This window comes from Rana temporaria, chromosome 1, assembly GCF_905171775.1.
Source record: "Rana temporaria chromosome 1, aRanTem1.1, whole genome shotgun sequence".
Classification (NCBI taxonomy): Eukaryota; Metazoa; Chordata; class Amphibia; order Anura; family Ranidae; genus Rana; species Rana temporaria.
Genome location: NC_053489.1, coordinates 448,870,142 through 448,884,611, shown reverse-complemented (window position 1 = coordinate 448,884,611; position 14,470 = coordinate 448,870,142). Strand labels below are relative to the sequence as shown.

Here is a 14,470-nt window from a genome sequence, read left to right as displayed (position 1 = left end):
AAAACTGCTCAATATTTGTAAATACATAAAATGCCCTATTTAAAAAAAAATTAAATGGACTAAGCTTCAGTACATATATGTGAACCACATAGAACTTCGGCTTAAAATGCATTTCCAATAAAACCGACGTTGATGAAGAATGGACCGATACAGGGTTTAGTCTGTGTACATTTTTTTCTACCTTAAAGCGGAGTTCCACCCAAACCACTCCTCGCCCCCTTACATGCCACATTTGGATTTTTTGTTTTGGGGGGGGGGGGGGGGGGGTGGACATATAGCCAGATTAACGTGTCCCAGCATGCTTGAAAAATATGAAAGCAAAATCAACAATAACTTTCAGCTAAACATTACAGTTATAGCAAAAATGTGCACCATCTGAAATTTGGATTACCTTTTTTTTTTTTTTTGCCAAGCAATAAAACAATTTGGCCATCATTTTGTAAAGATTTACCAATACTCTCCAAGGCAAAATAAAATAGTAAAAAACAGAAATAAAAATATGTTCTAAAAAGCTGTATTGGCCATGGTAGCGCCCAAACCTGGGAGCTTGTGTGCAAGGTCCATTTCACACTGATCCGATGCACTTCTCCAGCGCAGGTGCAGTACACTCCCGGTTTTTGTGTGTGTTAGCTGCTCTTTGCCATAGATTTCTATTATGTCCTGCGGTTTTGGTGTGCTTTCTAAAAGTTCACGAAAAGTCTTGAATGCAGGAATTTTGGTGGGCTTTCAGAAAGTGCAATGTAGTGCCTGTAGTACTGCAGTGCCGCGTCCTAAATGTAAAATTTTCCCAAAAAAAATTGTAGGTGGAGAAAAAAAATGACTTTTTATGCACCAATTGTAAAAACATAAAGTAATTGTATTCACAACTTTAATACATAATAATGAAAAGAAAAAAACTAAAGATTTAAAAACTACAGTAGCAGCTAAAAACCATTTTGAAAACTGTTCAGGAAGGACAGCACATATTGCATCGAGCATGTGTGACTATACAAGGTTATAACAAAGTTTTGAGCGCAAAAAGTTGTGAATAAAATTACTTTTGATTTTTACAATTGGTGCCTAAAAAGTAAATTTTCTCCACCTAGAACATTTTTTGAAAATATGGCATAGCATGGCTAACCCGCACGAAAACCCGCGGGTACACTACGCTGCAGGAGAAGCGCACCAGATCAGCGTGAAAGTGGCCCAGCTTGGACAACAATATTTCCCCCAATGAGCATGTCCACCATAGAGGCTTTGTACTTCATTTCTGTTTCAATGAAGTCACTGGTGGTTCCCAAAGACCGACAAGAATATTTACCAATAGCTTCACAGTCTTGTAGAAGAAGAATACAAAATAAAATCCATAAAAATTATAATTTCATTTTACACTACAGTTTCCCTTTAAAGCCTTGTTTACCCACGCCTCAGAATTTTTTGTGAAGGTGTGGTTAACTGTAATTCTTAATGAAACGCAAAGAAAAGTGATACAAGGCAGGGCCTTTGGTTATCTTTGGTGTGGTGAAATACATAGGCAGGCACAAATAAGAACAAGATTAGCTGAAATGACTATATGCAAGTCCCAATCTCCTAAAATCTTGAACCTGAGTTGACAAGCATTGCCTTTTGAATAGAACCACAGAAGATTATTTTTTGATCTTTTGCACTGCAAGTGCACTTGAAAGTGCAGTCGCTGTGGATCACTGTAGATCTGAGGGGAAGCTCTGCCGATTTTATCATCCATTAATATGCAAGCTAAGAAGCAGTTTTTTTATTTTCCTTGCGTGTCCCCCTTAGATTTATGGCGACTGCACTTGAAAGTGCAGTTGTAGTGCAAAGTGGATTTGCCTTTCGTAAATAACCCCCAACGTGTGTTAACACAGCAGAAATGTAAATGAGCCCTCAATGTTATTAAAAGCTTTCAATCTGCACCGTATAGGTATACAATTATATATATAAAAAAAAAAAAAACATACTAATGCCTGTTTATATTAAACGGACCCCAAGCCATTATATTTTCCATTTAATTGCTGTCTGTGCACCTGCACATTGGGGTTCCCCTCAGTTCCAGTCTCACTGACTTTATCAACGAGACAGGGAGTAAGTGGAAATACCTTTAACAGAAACACAACAGCAATACAAATCCTTTTTTAATAGTACAGAAGGAAAATGGCACCTCCATTGTCTTTTTATTGTAGCCTCACTGGAGATTTACATTTCCCAAACACTAGTAGCACAGTTAAGGAAATGAGGATGAACCTCCACAAAAGGAGCACCTGACAGGTTCTCAACCTCCCCCATTAAAAAAAAGGTTTTGGCTCAAGTTACATTTGATATGTAGTGTAAATACCAATAAACTGTATTTATCTCAGACAGTTGTGCCAAAAAGTGTTCTGTCTGTATCAGAGTCTTCAAGGTCTTCCTCGCTCTGAAGGTAGTCTACAGAATTTAAGAGGCCATTGCTTCTCTCAACCTCCAGGGCAGGCAAACAAGTCATTCCTTCTGCCTCAGCCATGACAGAAACCAAAGCTTCCAAGAGTGGTCGCCTTTGACATATCTGAACCAGAAGTCGGCTATGATGTCGGGCCCGATCCAGCTCCCTGTCCTTATCCTTAATAGTTGTTGCTAGTCTTTGTGTTTCTTCTTCAGAATGGATCAGTCTCTTCTGAATTTCAGTCAACTCCCTGTAAAAATGTAGAAACCAAAACATAAATTATGTGCATTATCCGCTATTCAGCGGATTGTAAGAAAAATATGAAATTATTCACTCAGAAAATCTGCCTCTTTAACTTTCATGCAGTCCTATGTAACATACATGTTTAAAAGTGGTTAATAAGTAGAAAACCAAAACAATCCTAAACCGAGTCAGCACACCAGAAATGTGTATTCAGCATTCACATTTTATGACACCAAGAGTACCACATAAAAGTGGTCATCAACTAAACCTTTTTCCCCCACAGGTACCCACTTCTACTGCCTCAAATCTTGTCTAGTGGAGAATGACGTGCACCTAGGCACGCCCCACTTACCCACAGCCTCCTGAGACACATCACACATCCCAGGAGGCTGCAGGTCCAGTCCCACAGCGCCATGCAATTTTGTACATCTTCAGTGGGGGGACAGCTATGATTCATTAGGACAGTGATGGCGAACCTTGGCACCCCAGATGTTTTGGAACTACATTTCCCATGATGCTCCACTACACTGCAGAGTGCATGAGCATCATGGGAAATGTAGTTCTAAATCATCTGGAGTGCCAAGGTTCACCATCACTGCATTAGGAAGTCACAGCCTGCTCTCCTATCTGAGATGGAAAGCACCAGGGACCCACAATGGTAAGAATCACCTGCAGAAAAAGCACTAGACTCCAGGCACCGGTTGGTACCTAATTTTTTTAAAGCTACAGTATTTGTTGCTGCTGGCTACAAAAAAAATAAGTAAAGATCATCTTTAAGTCCAAAGTGTAGTGGGCATATATGATCATCTATGTTTGTACTCTCCCATGCACTCCCAATTTAAATTAATAGGATAGATTTAACTTGTTTGTGCCCACAATATCTGCATTATTGTACCCCAGCAAGCTTCCACAATATGGACATTAACATTCTCTAGCAAGTGCCCTCTGAAATAATGGTTAATTAAAGCTTAAAAGGATAAGTTCACCTTTGGGAACATGTTCCACCTGTTTTAAAGTGTAACATGTTCCCAATGCTGCAGTCACTGCCTGATCCTCCCTCCGCCCCATGACAGCAGTACGGGGAGAAGTTCCCCATACTAGCTGTCAGCTTTTAAATTGTGCAGGCAATGCGAGGCTCTGCCTACACGGCCACCGCATTAATTTTACAGAGTTCTGAGTGAATGAATGAACTACAAGTGCCAACATCCGCAAAGGATGTGGGTTTGTAGTTCTCAATGAACTACCACCGTGCTGTGGAGCACCGTGGTAGTTTATTGATTCTGTCAGTGAGTGAGTGAGTGAGTGAGTGAGTGAGTGAGTGAGTGAGTATCTGCTTGTCAGTACAGGCACACAGATACACTGACAGGTCTGCAGGAGACCTGCATGGCACCAGCGATCTGCTGATCGCTGGTACAATGCTTTACAGGCTCCAAATATATAAAATAATAAATGCACATTTTTAAACCTGCAAAAGAAAAAAAAATGTGCATTTATTATTTTGTATTTTTGTTTTTTTTAAAGAACTTATATTTTTTAACTAGAAGTCCTTGCCCTGAGTTTTCTATTTGCAGTTTAAAGTAGATCTATAATTTAAAAAAAATTATCTTTTAAGTTAGTCCCACAGCACCCCCCTAAAAAGTCTTATCGTCACCTAACCACGTTTGTCAAACTCATGCTGTGTGATCCCTGGGCAGCCACACAGCCTTGGTTGCAACCACTTCTGGTCAGTCCTTCTGCGCAAGCCTGACTTCAGGCACAAAAAAAAAAAAAAAAAAAAGAATATACTGGTACAAGGATAAAGTGTAGAGGTGCATGAATAAGGTATAATACTTACTATATTCCTGCCTCTAACAGTGCGACTGGTCCTGCAAAGCCTCTCTAAGGTGTTCCTGGTCACACTCCTGCCTCCTCAATGTATAGTGCAGGGTTAACGTCCCTGCATTGTACATTATGCTGCTGAGGGACCAATAACAGTATGGGGCCTCCAGGAGAAGAAGACAGCAGCAGAGCCTTCTGAAGTGGGGGGGTCGGGGTAAGCAATACAGCCTACCTAGGGGGACACAGCAAGGGTAGATTTTGTCAGTTGCTGCCATTAGCATTTTGATACATTAGTAACAAAAGGCAAGGTTTATCATTATACATTTTTTATTGGTCCTGTTCAAATCTGTGCCTTACTTTCTAAACAGCAGGGGTCAGACCAGAACTGCACCGGTCCGTCATCGGTGATTGTTAATTCATAAAAGCCCACACGGTGCTGGATGCACTGGACAGTGATCCGTCACTGTCAGGGCTGGGACAGGAGGGACGGCTGCCCTGGGCACCGTGGTATCATGTAAGGTTTGGGGGCACCACAAGGAGATTAAGGGGGGTTTGGGTTGGGAGGGGAAATTTGGGGAGGTGTGTTAGGAGTGGTGATTTGAGAGGGATTTGTGTTGAGAGGAGAAATGAGGGGGGGGGGCTGTGCTGGGAGGGGTGTAGTTGTGCTAGGATGGGGGATTGGAGGAGGGGAATTTGTGCTTTGGAGTGGAGATAGGAGACGATTTATGCTCGGAGAGGAAATTTGAGGGGTAGAGGATTTGTGCTAGGAACGGGGAATGAGAGAATTTGAGTTAAGTATGCAGATTAGCACTCATTCTTTATGGGGGGGGGGGATGCTCATCCATCTTGGGGAGGGGGCGCAATTTGGCATGTTCGCCCTGGGCTCTAGATGACCTTGTCCCGGCACTGGTCACTGTTATGAATGAATGAGCAGCGCTGCTTATTCATTCATGATAGTGAAAGATCATTCAGAGCTGTGGCTCTGTGTAACGTACCTGCAGCTGCTTGTACACATACAGAGCATCAGCAGATACTTTACACAGACTATTATTTTCCTACTATGATCATCGGTCAGGCCATGTATGTGTACAGGCAGCTGCTGATAAACACACAGAGCCACAGTTGTTGGTCACTGATATGAATGAACGAGCAGTTCTGATATGTTCATAAAAGTGAAGAACATTCAACTGGGAAGGGGATCTGTGATGGCTATACCTCCCCCCACAGGAACGCCCATAATTTGGGCTTGAAAAGGGGGTGGAGCTACTACAGTCATCATATAGGAGGTGTGTTATGGGGACAACGGGGTAACCGTTTAAAAAGGGACCAAGTGCTATATGTGCTTGGTCCCCTGGGAAGTTTATTAAAGTTAAGAAAACAAGTAACATGATAATGTACAATACTGTTGAAAATTACAATAAAATTTACCCTAGAAACATAAAAAAAAAAAGTTAAAACACTTTATTTTTTTTATTGATTTCTTTAAAATTTGTTTGTCCTTTGTTACATTTATTTATTTATAGCTACCTTAGGTACAACTTCCACCATCTATTCCTCAATTGTGGGCTATTCGATCCTCGGCAAGAGCCTTGCCACACAATACCAGGGGAAACTGCATGTAAAACTTTGCATCTTCGTCAACAAGTGCTTGATTTTCTTAGGACAAACACTCTTTGTAGGCAGATGGTTTGTGTTGGCGATTGGTATATAATCTAAATAAAGACAATTTTCAGCTGGTCAGCCCCCCCCCCCCCCCCCCCCCCCAGCTGAAGACAATACTGTATTATTTGCACTTGTGATATCCGAGCGTCATCTAGAGATGAATCAAGAAGGGATTTGGACACTGAAACTTTTTAATAAGGGTTAGATTTGATATGCTAGTGCAAGCACCAGCATTCAAAATAAACCAGATTTACACAAAATAGCGTAACCACAGACCTCAGTAAAGTATCTAAGATGACAGGAACGTCAGTGAGGGAAAATGTATGTTGTTAGAGGTCCTCAAAGTGCCTCGAGTCCCATATATTCATCAAATGTGTCCATAAAGAACAGCATGAAGATTTTTAATACTTGCACCTAATGTTTCTTTTTGCAGTTTGTGAAGATACTTTTGAAAAAGTATAGGACGGGTCGATTTTTTGCCATTTGGTAAAATATGGTGCACAGCAACACTACGAGGAGAGCTGTGGCATTACTGGACAGTCCTCATCCTAATGAACAAGCAATAAGGCAGATGTCAAAAGATGGCAGACTTACTAAACAGCCCTAAGATGTTTTGGAATCCAGTTCCATGATGGAAGAGGTTATGCAGCTACTGCCCTGTGAGCAAAGCAGTCATAGATTTTGAAAGGGAAGCAAGGTGGGTGTCTTTTTCTCTCCTTTCTGCTTGATGACATTTCTGAATCATCAGTGTGACATACTTAGACCTCATTCACACAGATATGGCCTGTGAATTCCTGCAGCAAGAGTCAGTGAATATTTGTGACAGGAATCACAGGTGGGTGTGGACAGCTACGGGCAGGAACCCTGTGTAAAGCCACCTGTCGCTGTTCGATTACATACAAACAGCAGCTCTGTTGTAAAAAAAATTTTTATATATATATATATATATATACACACACACACACACACACACACACACACACACACACACACACACACACAGAGAGTATCTCACAAAAGAGTACATCCCCTCGCATTTTTGTAAATATTTTGTTCTATCTTTTCATGTGACAACACTAAAGAAATGACACTTTGCTACAATGTAAAGTAGTGAGTGTACAGCTTGTATAACAGTGTAAATTTGCTGTCCCCTCAAAATGACTCAACACAGCTATTAATGTCTAAATCGCCTGCAACAAAATCGAGTACACCCCTAAGTGAAAATGTCCGAATTGGGCCCAAACTGTCAATATTTTGTGTGGCCACCATCATTTTTCAGCACTGCCTTAACCATCTTGGGCATGGAGTTCACCACTGGAGTCCTCTTCTACTCCTCTATGACGACATCACAGAGCTGGTGGATGTTGGAGACCTTGCGCTCCTCTACCTTGCGTTTGAGAATGCCCCACAGATGCTCACTAGGGTTTACGTCTGGAGACATGCTTGGCCACTCTATCACCTTTACTCTCAGTTTCTTTAGCAAGTCAGTGGTCGTCTTGGGAGGTATTTTTGGGGTCCGAAGGGAGGGGGGATCATGCTCTGCTTCAGTATGTCACAGTACATGCTGGTATTCATGGTTCTCTCAATGAACTGTAGGTTCAGACCTTGACACTCCCACCACCATGCTTGACTGTAGGCAAGACACACTTTGTACTCACCTGGTTGCCGCCACACATGCTTGATACCATCTGAACCAAATAAGTTTCTCTTGGTCTCATCAGACCACAGGACATGGTTCCAGTAATGCATGTCCTTAGTCTGTTTGTCTATAGCAAACTGCAGGCTTTCTTGTGCATCATCTTTAGAAGAGGCTTCCTTCTGGAACGACAGCCATGCAGACCAATTTGATGCAGTGTGCAGTGTTTGGTCTGAGCACTGACAGGCTGACCCCCCATCCCTTCAACCTCTGCAGGAATGCTGGCAGCACTCATGCGTCCATTTCCCAAAGACAACCTCTGGATATGACACTGGGCACGTGCACTCAACTTCTTTGGTCGACCATGGTGAGGCCTGTTCTGAGTGGAACTTGTCCTGTTAAACCGCTGTATGGTGTTGCCCATCGTGCTTCAGCTCAGTTTCAGGGTCTTGGCAATCTTCTTATAGCCTAGGCCATCTCTATGTACAACAACAGTTCTTTTTTTAGACCCTCAGACAGTTCTTTGCATGAGGTGCCATGTTTCAGTGACCAGGTTGAGAGAGTGAGAGCGACAACACTAAATTTAACACACCTGCTCCTCCCCATTTACACCTGAGACCTTGTAACACTAAACGAGTCACATGACGCAGAGGAGGGAAAATGGCTAATTTGGCCCAGTTTGGACATTTTCACTTAGGTGTGTACTCACTTTTGTTGCCAGAGGTTTAGACATTAATGACTGTGTTGAGTTATTTTGAGGGGACAGCAAATTTACACTGTTATACAAGGTGTATACTCACTACTTTAAATTGTAGCAAAGTGTAATTTCTTCAGTATTGTCACATGAAATTCTATAATAAAATATGTACAAAAATGTAAGGCGTGTACTCTATCTTTTGTGAGATACTGTGCGTGTATATATATTTTCTTATATGCCCATTCCTCCGATCTTCAGTATCCAACACACTTCTAAGCATGTCAGATGCCTGGTCCTGTAAAGGTATAAGGGTGAGCAGATAGGGCCACAGCGCACACTGGAGGTTAAAACGTATGTCCAATCCTGAAGATTCTGCTGAAAGCTTTTGCTCTGCTGGTGGGACAAGCAGAAATTTGCAGGGATTTTTTTGTATTATTTATAAATTGGTGTTCCCTTAAACTATAAGTGCACTTAATCTTTTTGGCAGTGGTGGCTGGTGCACTATTTATGAGGGGGGGCGGCGCTGCAAACAAACCTGCCCCCATCACTAGCTGCATTGGTCGGGAGCCCACCCTTTTTTAAGCCATTTAGAGCCTCAGGCCCTAATCACATGCTTTAAAAAAATAAAATAAAAACACATTGAAATTCATGTGCCCGGCATGTAGATTAGGGACTGGGCACATAGATTAGAGGGGCAGCGCCCCTACGCCCCATGTGGAGTGGCCCCCACAGATTTTTGCCTAGTCCCCTGAAGCTAAACCATCCTCCCCTTCCATGGATGTATACTTACCTCGATCTGACGCCTGTCAAATGCACTTAATTTTAATGCAGGCCCTTTCAGTGGGATGTAATGTTCAGGAGGCGGCAAAACTTCTATATATGATATGATCTCTGTCATTGGCTCTAATTGCAGCCACATGATTGGGAGCCCATCCTGCTGGCTCCCAATCAGAAGCCTTGACCGAGACATGATGGTGGCAGCACATAGTGAGCGTGCTCTCTGCACACAACCTCCTGCTGCTGTGAGCAAATAAGTGTGGCGGCTGGGTGGCTTGCTGCATTGCTTGATTGGCAAGAGGCTAGCAGTCATCTTGGCATCTCCTAACTTTACTTTTTTTTACCACTGCTCTGTACTAACAGGATTAAAGGATAAGTTCAGCTTGTGTAACATGTTACAAATCTACGGCCCTCCCCAACCCGACCCCCTGTTTTGACAGCGAGTGGGGGATCTTCTCCCCCCCGCTCGCTGGCACAATCTAAAGAGGAATGAATGAACTACAACTATCGACAGCTTTTGAGGCTCTCAAATGGCACTGTTGAGTGCTGCGGTAGTTCATGGATTCTTCCCATCAGCGGGAAACTGACTGCACGATGTACAGACAGACAGCTTATACCGACAGTCATCAGGAGACCTGCATGGCATCAACGATCAGCTGGTGCAATGCTTTTCAGGCTTCTTAAACAATAAATAGTAAATGCACATTTTTTTTTTACCTGCAAAAAATGTGCATTTATTATTTTTTGTTAAAAAGCTGAACTTATCCTTTAACCACCCTTGTCGACACAATATCTTGGGTATAGTGTTCAGGAAGATAACGCAGTTTATGAGTGGAATAAAACCAGTTATATACATGCCTTATGCAAAAAATGAGAAGAAACCAAGCACACTGGAACAAGTAAAAGACAAAAAAACATAGGGGGCTTAAAGTGGTTCTGAAGTCACACACTCATATTGACTGCGGCTTTAAAATTTCAAAGCTGCATGTCAGTGCATCTTTGGGTGCGACTTGGAAGACATCTGTGCGGCTTCATGCACAGATATTTATGCAAGCATGCCCGAAATAGCTACAAGTAGTGCAGGAAGGACTTTTTCAAATCGGTGCGGCACCGCAAAGTTGGCATTGCATGGATTAGAACAAAGTTATTGCTGGCAATAGGCTGTGACTTGTCATGCGATTGGTCAAACTGCATGACAAGTCACTCCAATGTGACCGGGGGGCTTACAGACATGGGTGTATACTGCTGGTTAAGGATAAGCTCAGGCATGTTCGCAACCGCACGTGCAGAGCCCGCCTGGAAGTCGGCACTGCGGAGCGCTTTTCACAAGCAGTGAGACATTTCCCGGTCCGCGGCTGCAGAGATCAGGAAACGTCTCACTGCCTGTGATTAGTTCTGTGCAGTGCCGACTTACTGGCGGGCTTTGCACGTGCGGTTGCAAACATGTCTGAGCTCCTCCTTACTGCTGGTATACATCTGCATGATAATCGGAGTACATTATTGTTTTTCCCATCTGTAAAAAGAGGGATAAAAAAAACAGACAGATACCTGTGTAAATGGGCTGTAAATAATTTAGACCCCCCCCCCCAACCCAGATTTTCCAAGACCCAGTAAGAGGGTGCAGCAAAATCTGGGTGGGGGACCTGTCATTCCTGGTGCCAACATGGCAGCATACATGTGCTAGTATGTTGCCATCGATTGGCACCAGGAAAGGAGAACTTTGGTAAGTATTTGATACAATTTTCTATTTTTTTGGGGGGGGGATACCTTGGAAGAGCCCCCTGAACCGTTACACAATCCAGCTGCTGAAAGGCCACCAACTTACCTGTCTTTGGCATCCACGATCTTCTTTAAAAGTGCTTGGTAATGCTCATCTTTCCGGATCAGGCTCTCTGCCTGCTCCCTTATGGTGCCTTCAAGCTCGGCCACTCGCTGGTGTAACGCTGCCAGGTGAGCGTTGGCCTCTTTGATCTGGATGGTACTTAAAGCGGACATGGACGTAACGTGGGGACCTTTTCAGGACAAAGATCTACGTTTGCTCAAGGTATCTCTAGAGTTGTCAAAACTGTGTCCAGATGGCAGGAAAGACCTCAGCATAATAATAGAATGGACTTCTCGGCTCCTCCCCTGGAGAAATAAGACAAGCAAAGTGCAGAATATGTTGGATGGAAATGTATAGGGTGAGGTCTTTATGGGAAAGCAGCAAGCTACCTCTGCTCTAGATTGCTATCCTGACACAGACAACAGCCATAGGTCCTTACAAACCCAGGTCAGGCTGGTTAATGGAGTGAAGAAGGAAAGGAGTGGATGGAGTGAAGAAGGAAGGGAGTGGAGAAAGCTCCTTGCAGTGGAGGAGTCCTGAATGAGAAGAGTGGCTGAGGACTCAGTGCAGACACCCAGCAGGCTCCCCAGGTTACAGAAGACTTCAATGAAGCGGAAATCCAGCTCCTCATTAACAAAGTAAACAGGCGACAAACTTCACGTTCACTTTCCCCAGCTGGCCAGGCAGGAAGCGTCCTTGAGCACAGCGGTGATTGGCCGGGCAGCAGGAGGCGGGCTCAGGCTGCCCATTGGTTCAGCTGCTGCTGAGCCGGCTTGTGATAAGCTGAAGACTCAGGACTGAGGTGAGGGGTTAACTCTATCCTGTCCAGTCTCCAGGCTGAAGTAAAAGTAGCCAGAGTGTGCACAGAAGCTTCCAGCTCTTATGTGACGTTAGTCGTGTAATATTAGTATAACATAATATATATATATATATATATATATATATATATATATATATATATATATATATATATATATATATATATATATATATATATATATATTTATATATTTATTTATTTATTTATATTTAAAATATATAATAACAATTTATTGGTCCCGCTTCTGAGGTAAAATTGGGCTGTTTAGGCCTCATAGACTTGAATGGGAATGCCTGTAAACATGCGAAGAAGGCTATCTCATGCACACAGGCGTATCCACCTAAAGCCTGCTTTACACCTATGCAGGTTGCAGTCGATGCGTTTTCTCAGTGCGTTTTTTTGTTTTGTTTTTCACAGTGTTTTTGATGCATTTTGCGTTTTTTTTTGTTTGTTTTTTAAGAGGTGTCTGCTGTCCTATGGGAGAAACCAGCAGAAACGCATCAAAAACGTAAGCACTGCTTTTTTTTATGCGTTTCCATTAAAGCGGATGTTCCACCCCAAAAAAATATTAAAAGCCAGCAGCTACAAATACTGCAGCTGCTGACTTTTAATATAAGGACACTTACCTGTCCTGGAGTCCAGCGCCGTCCGCAGCAGAGCATGAGCGATCGCTCGTCTCTCTGCTGCTCCCCCCTCCATCCACGCTGAGGGAACCAGGAAGTGAAGTGCTGTGGCTTCACTGCCCGGTTCCCTACGGCGCATGCGCGAGTCACGCCGCGCCCGCCGATTGGCTCCCGCTGTGTGCTGTGAGCCGAGTGTTCCCAGCACACAACGGGGGGGCGACGGGATGTGACGCAATGCCCGTCTTTTGCCCGTGAATGCCGGGCCGGAAGTGGGTGCAAATACCTGTCTTTAGACAGGTATCTGCACCCCCCTCCCCCCTGAAAGGTGTCAAATGTGACACCGGAGGGGGGAGGGTTCCGATCAGCGGGACTTCACTTTCACTTTACAATGCTTTTTTTATTGTTGTTTGCATACAAAAAGATACAAAAGATATTACATCATCGTGCATAATATAAAAAATACACAACCATTCATTTTTCCCCCTATCTTGTCCTCACCTCTTTCTTTGTACCATTTTAAATAAATGAAAGATCTCTTTATTCTAAACTGTCATACCTCGCCTCCCCCCCCACCCCCTCACCCTTCCACTTCACTTTAGGGTGGAGAACCGCTTTAAGGTTGTCCCGATACCAATACTAGTATCGGGACCGATACAGAGCATTTGCATGCTCCCAATGCCTTAGCCCATGGGTCTTCAAACTACGGCCCTCCAGTTGTTCAGGAACTACAATTCCCATCATGCCTAGTCATGTCTGTGAATGTCAGTGTGTTACAATGCCTCATGGGATTTGTATTTCTACAACAGCTGGAGGGTCGTAGTTTAAAGATCCCTGCCCGCAGGCAGCGGGCGGAGCCGAGGGGCGGCGTGTCGAGCTGGCAGGGAGTGCTGAGTTTAGGGCGACCGTCGAATTCGGTCACGGAAGTGATGCCCCGTGTTGCTGTCAGAGATGCCCATCTTGGTACACCCTGCACTCGGCCACAGTATGCCAGCAGCGGACATCTTGTTACACCCAGCCCATAAGATGGCCGCTTCTGCTTTTATGCGGCCGAGTGCAAGGAGTACCAGGATGGGCATTGCAGGCAGCCTTCCCTAATGGTATTTTAGTGCCTGCCCATCAGTGCCCATAAATGTCACCTATCAGTGCCCGTCGGCTCTCAGTGCCATCTGCCAGTGTCTGCCCGCCGTCAGTGCCATCTGCCATTCGTGATCTCTGCATTGTGTGTGTAGCACACTCCTGATCTCTGCACTGTGTATGTAGTGCACTCCTGATCTCTGTACTGTGTACGTAGTGCATTGCAGATCTCTGCACTGTGAATGTAGCGCACTCATTCTCTCTCTGCACTTTGTACATAGCACACTCATGATCTCTGCACTGTGTACGTAGCACACTCCTGATCTCTGTACCGTGTACTTAGTGCACTCCTGATTTCTGCACGGTGTATGTAGCACACTCCTGATCCCTGCTTTGTATGTAGCGCACTCCTGATCTCTGCACTGTTTACGTAGCGCATTTGTGATCTCTGCATTGTGTGCGTAGCACACTCCTGATCTCTGTACCGTGTACGTAGTGCATTCCTGATCTCTGCACTGTGTATGTAGTGCACTCCTAATCTCTGCACTGTGTACAAAGCACATTCGTGATCTCTGCACTGTGTGCGTAGCGCACTCCTGATCTCTGCACTGTGTACCTCGCACACTCCTAATCTCTGCTCTGTATGTAGCCCACTCCTGATCTCTGCACTGTGTACATAGCACACTCCTGATCTCTGCTCTGTATGTAGCGCACTCCTGATCTCTGCACTGTGTACGTAGTGCATTCATGATCTCTGCATTGTGCACATAGCACACTCCTGATCTCTGCTCTGTATGTAGCGCACTCCTGATCTCTGCACTGTGTATGTAGCGCATTCGTGATCTCTGCATTGTGTGTGTGTGTAGCACACTCCTGATCTCTGCA

The 14,470-nt window shown here is 44.0% G+C and overlaps 2 protein-coding genes across 4 annotated transcripts in view; one reads left to right on the top strand and one right to left on the bottom strand.

The window, feature by feature from the left end:
* The window catches only part of CAPS (calcyphosine), a 49,699-nt gene that overhangs the window by 6,688 nt on the left and 28,541 nt on the right, over nt 1–14,470 (top strand). The window contains exon 2 of one of the 3 annotated variants that reach the window (XM_040327340.1): nt 6,570–6,833. The gene's annotated coding sequence lies outside the window, so the exon portion shown is untranslated. Of the gene's footprint in view, nt 1–6,569; nt 6,834–11,759; nt 11,911–14,470 lie in introns of those variants that run through there. The other 2 variants (XM_040327357.1, XM_040327349.1) reach the window with 2 other exon arrangements.
* VMAC (vimentin type intermediate filament associated coiled-coil protein) lies at nt 255–11,755 on the bottom strand. Its single transcript, XM_040327368.1, has 2 exons — nt 11,072–11,755; nt 255–2,663 (listed from the first exon to the last, which is right to left on the bottom strand). The coding sequence occupies exons 1-2, from the start codon at nt 11,239–11,241 to the stop codon at nt 2,348–2,350; spliced, it is 486 nt and encodes a 161-aa protein (XP_040183302.1). The 5' UTR covers nt 11,242–11,755; the 3' UTR covers nt 255–2,347.

Coding starts and splice junctions, on each gene's coding strand:
- VMAC (XM_040327368.1), bottom strand. CDS start 11,241: ATGTCCGCTTTAAGTACCATCCAGATCAAAGAGGCCAACGCTCACCTG. Junction 2,664..11,071: donor ATCGTGGATGCCAAAGACAG/GTAAGTTGGTGG, acceptor ACATTTTTACAG/GGAGTTGACTGAAATTCAGA.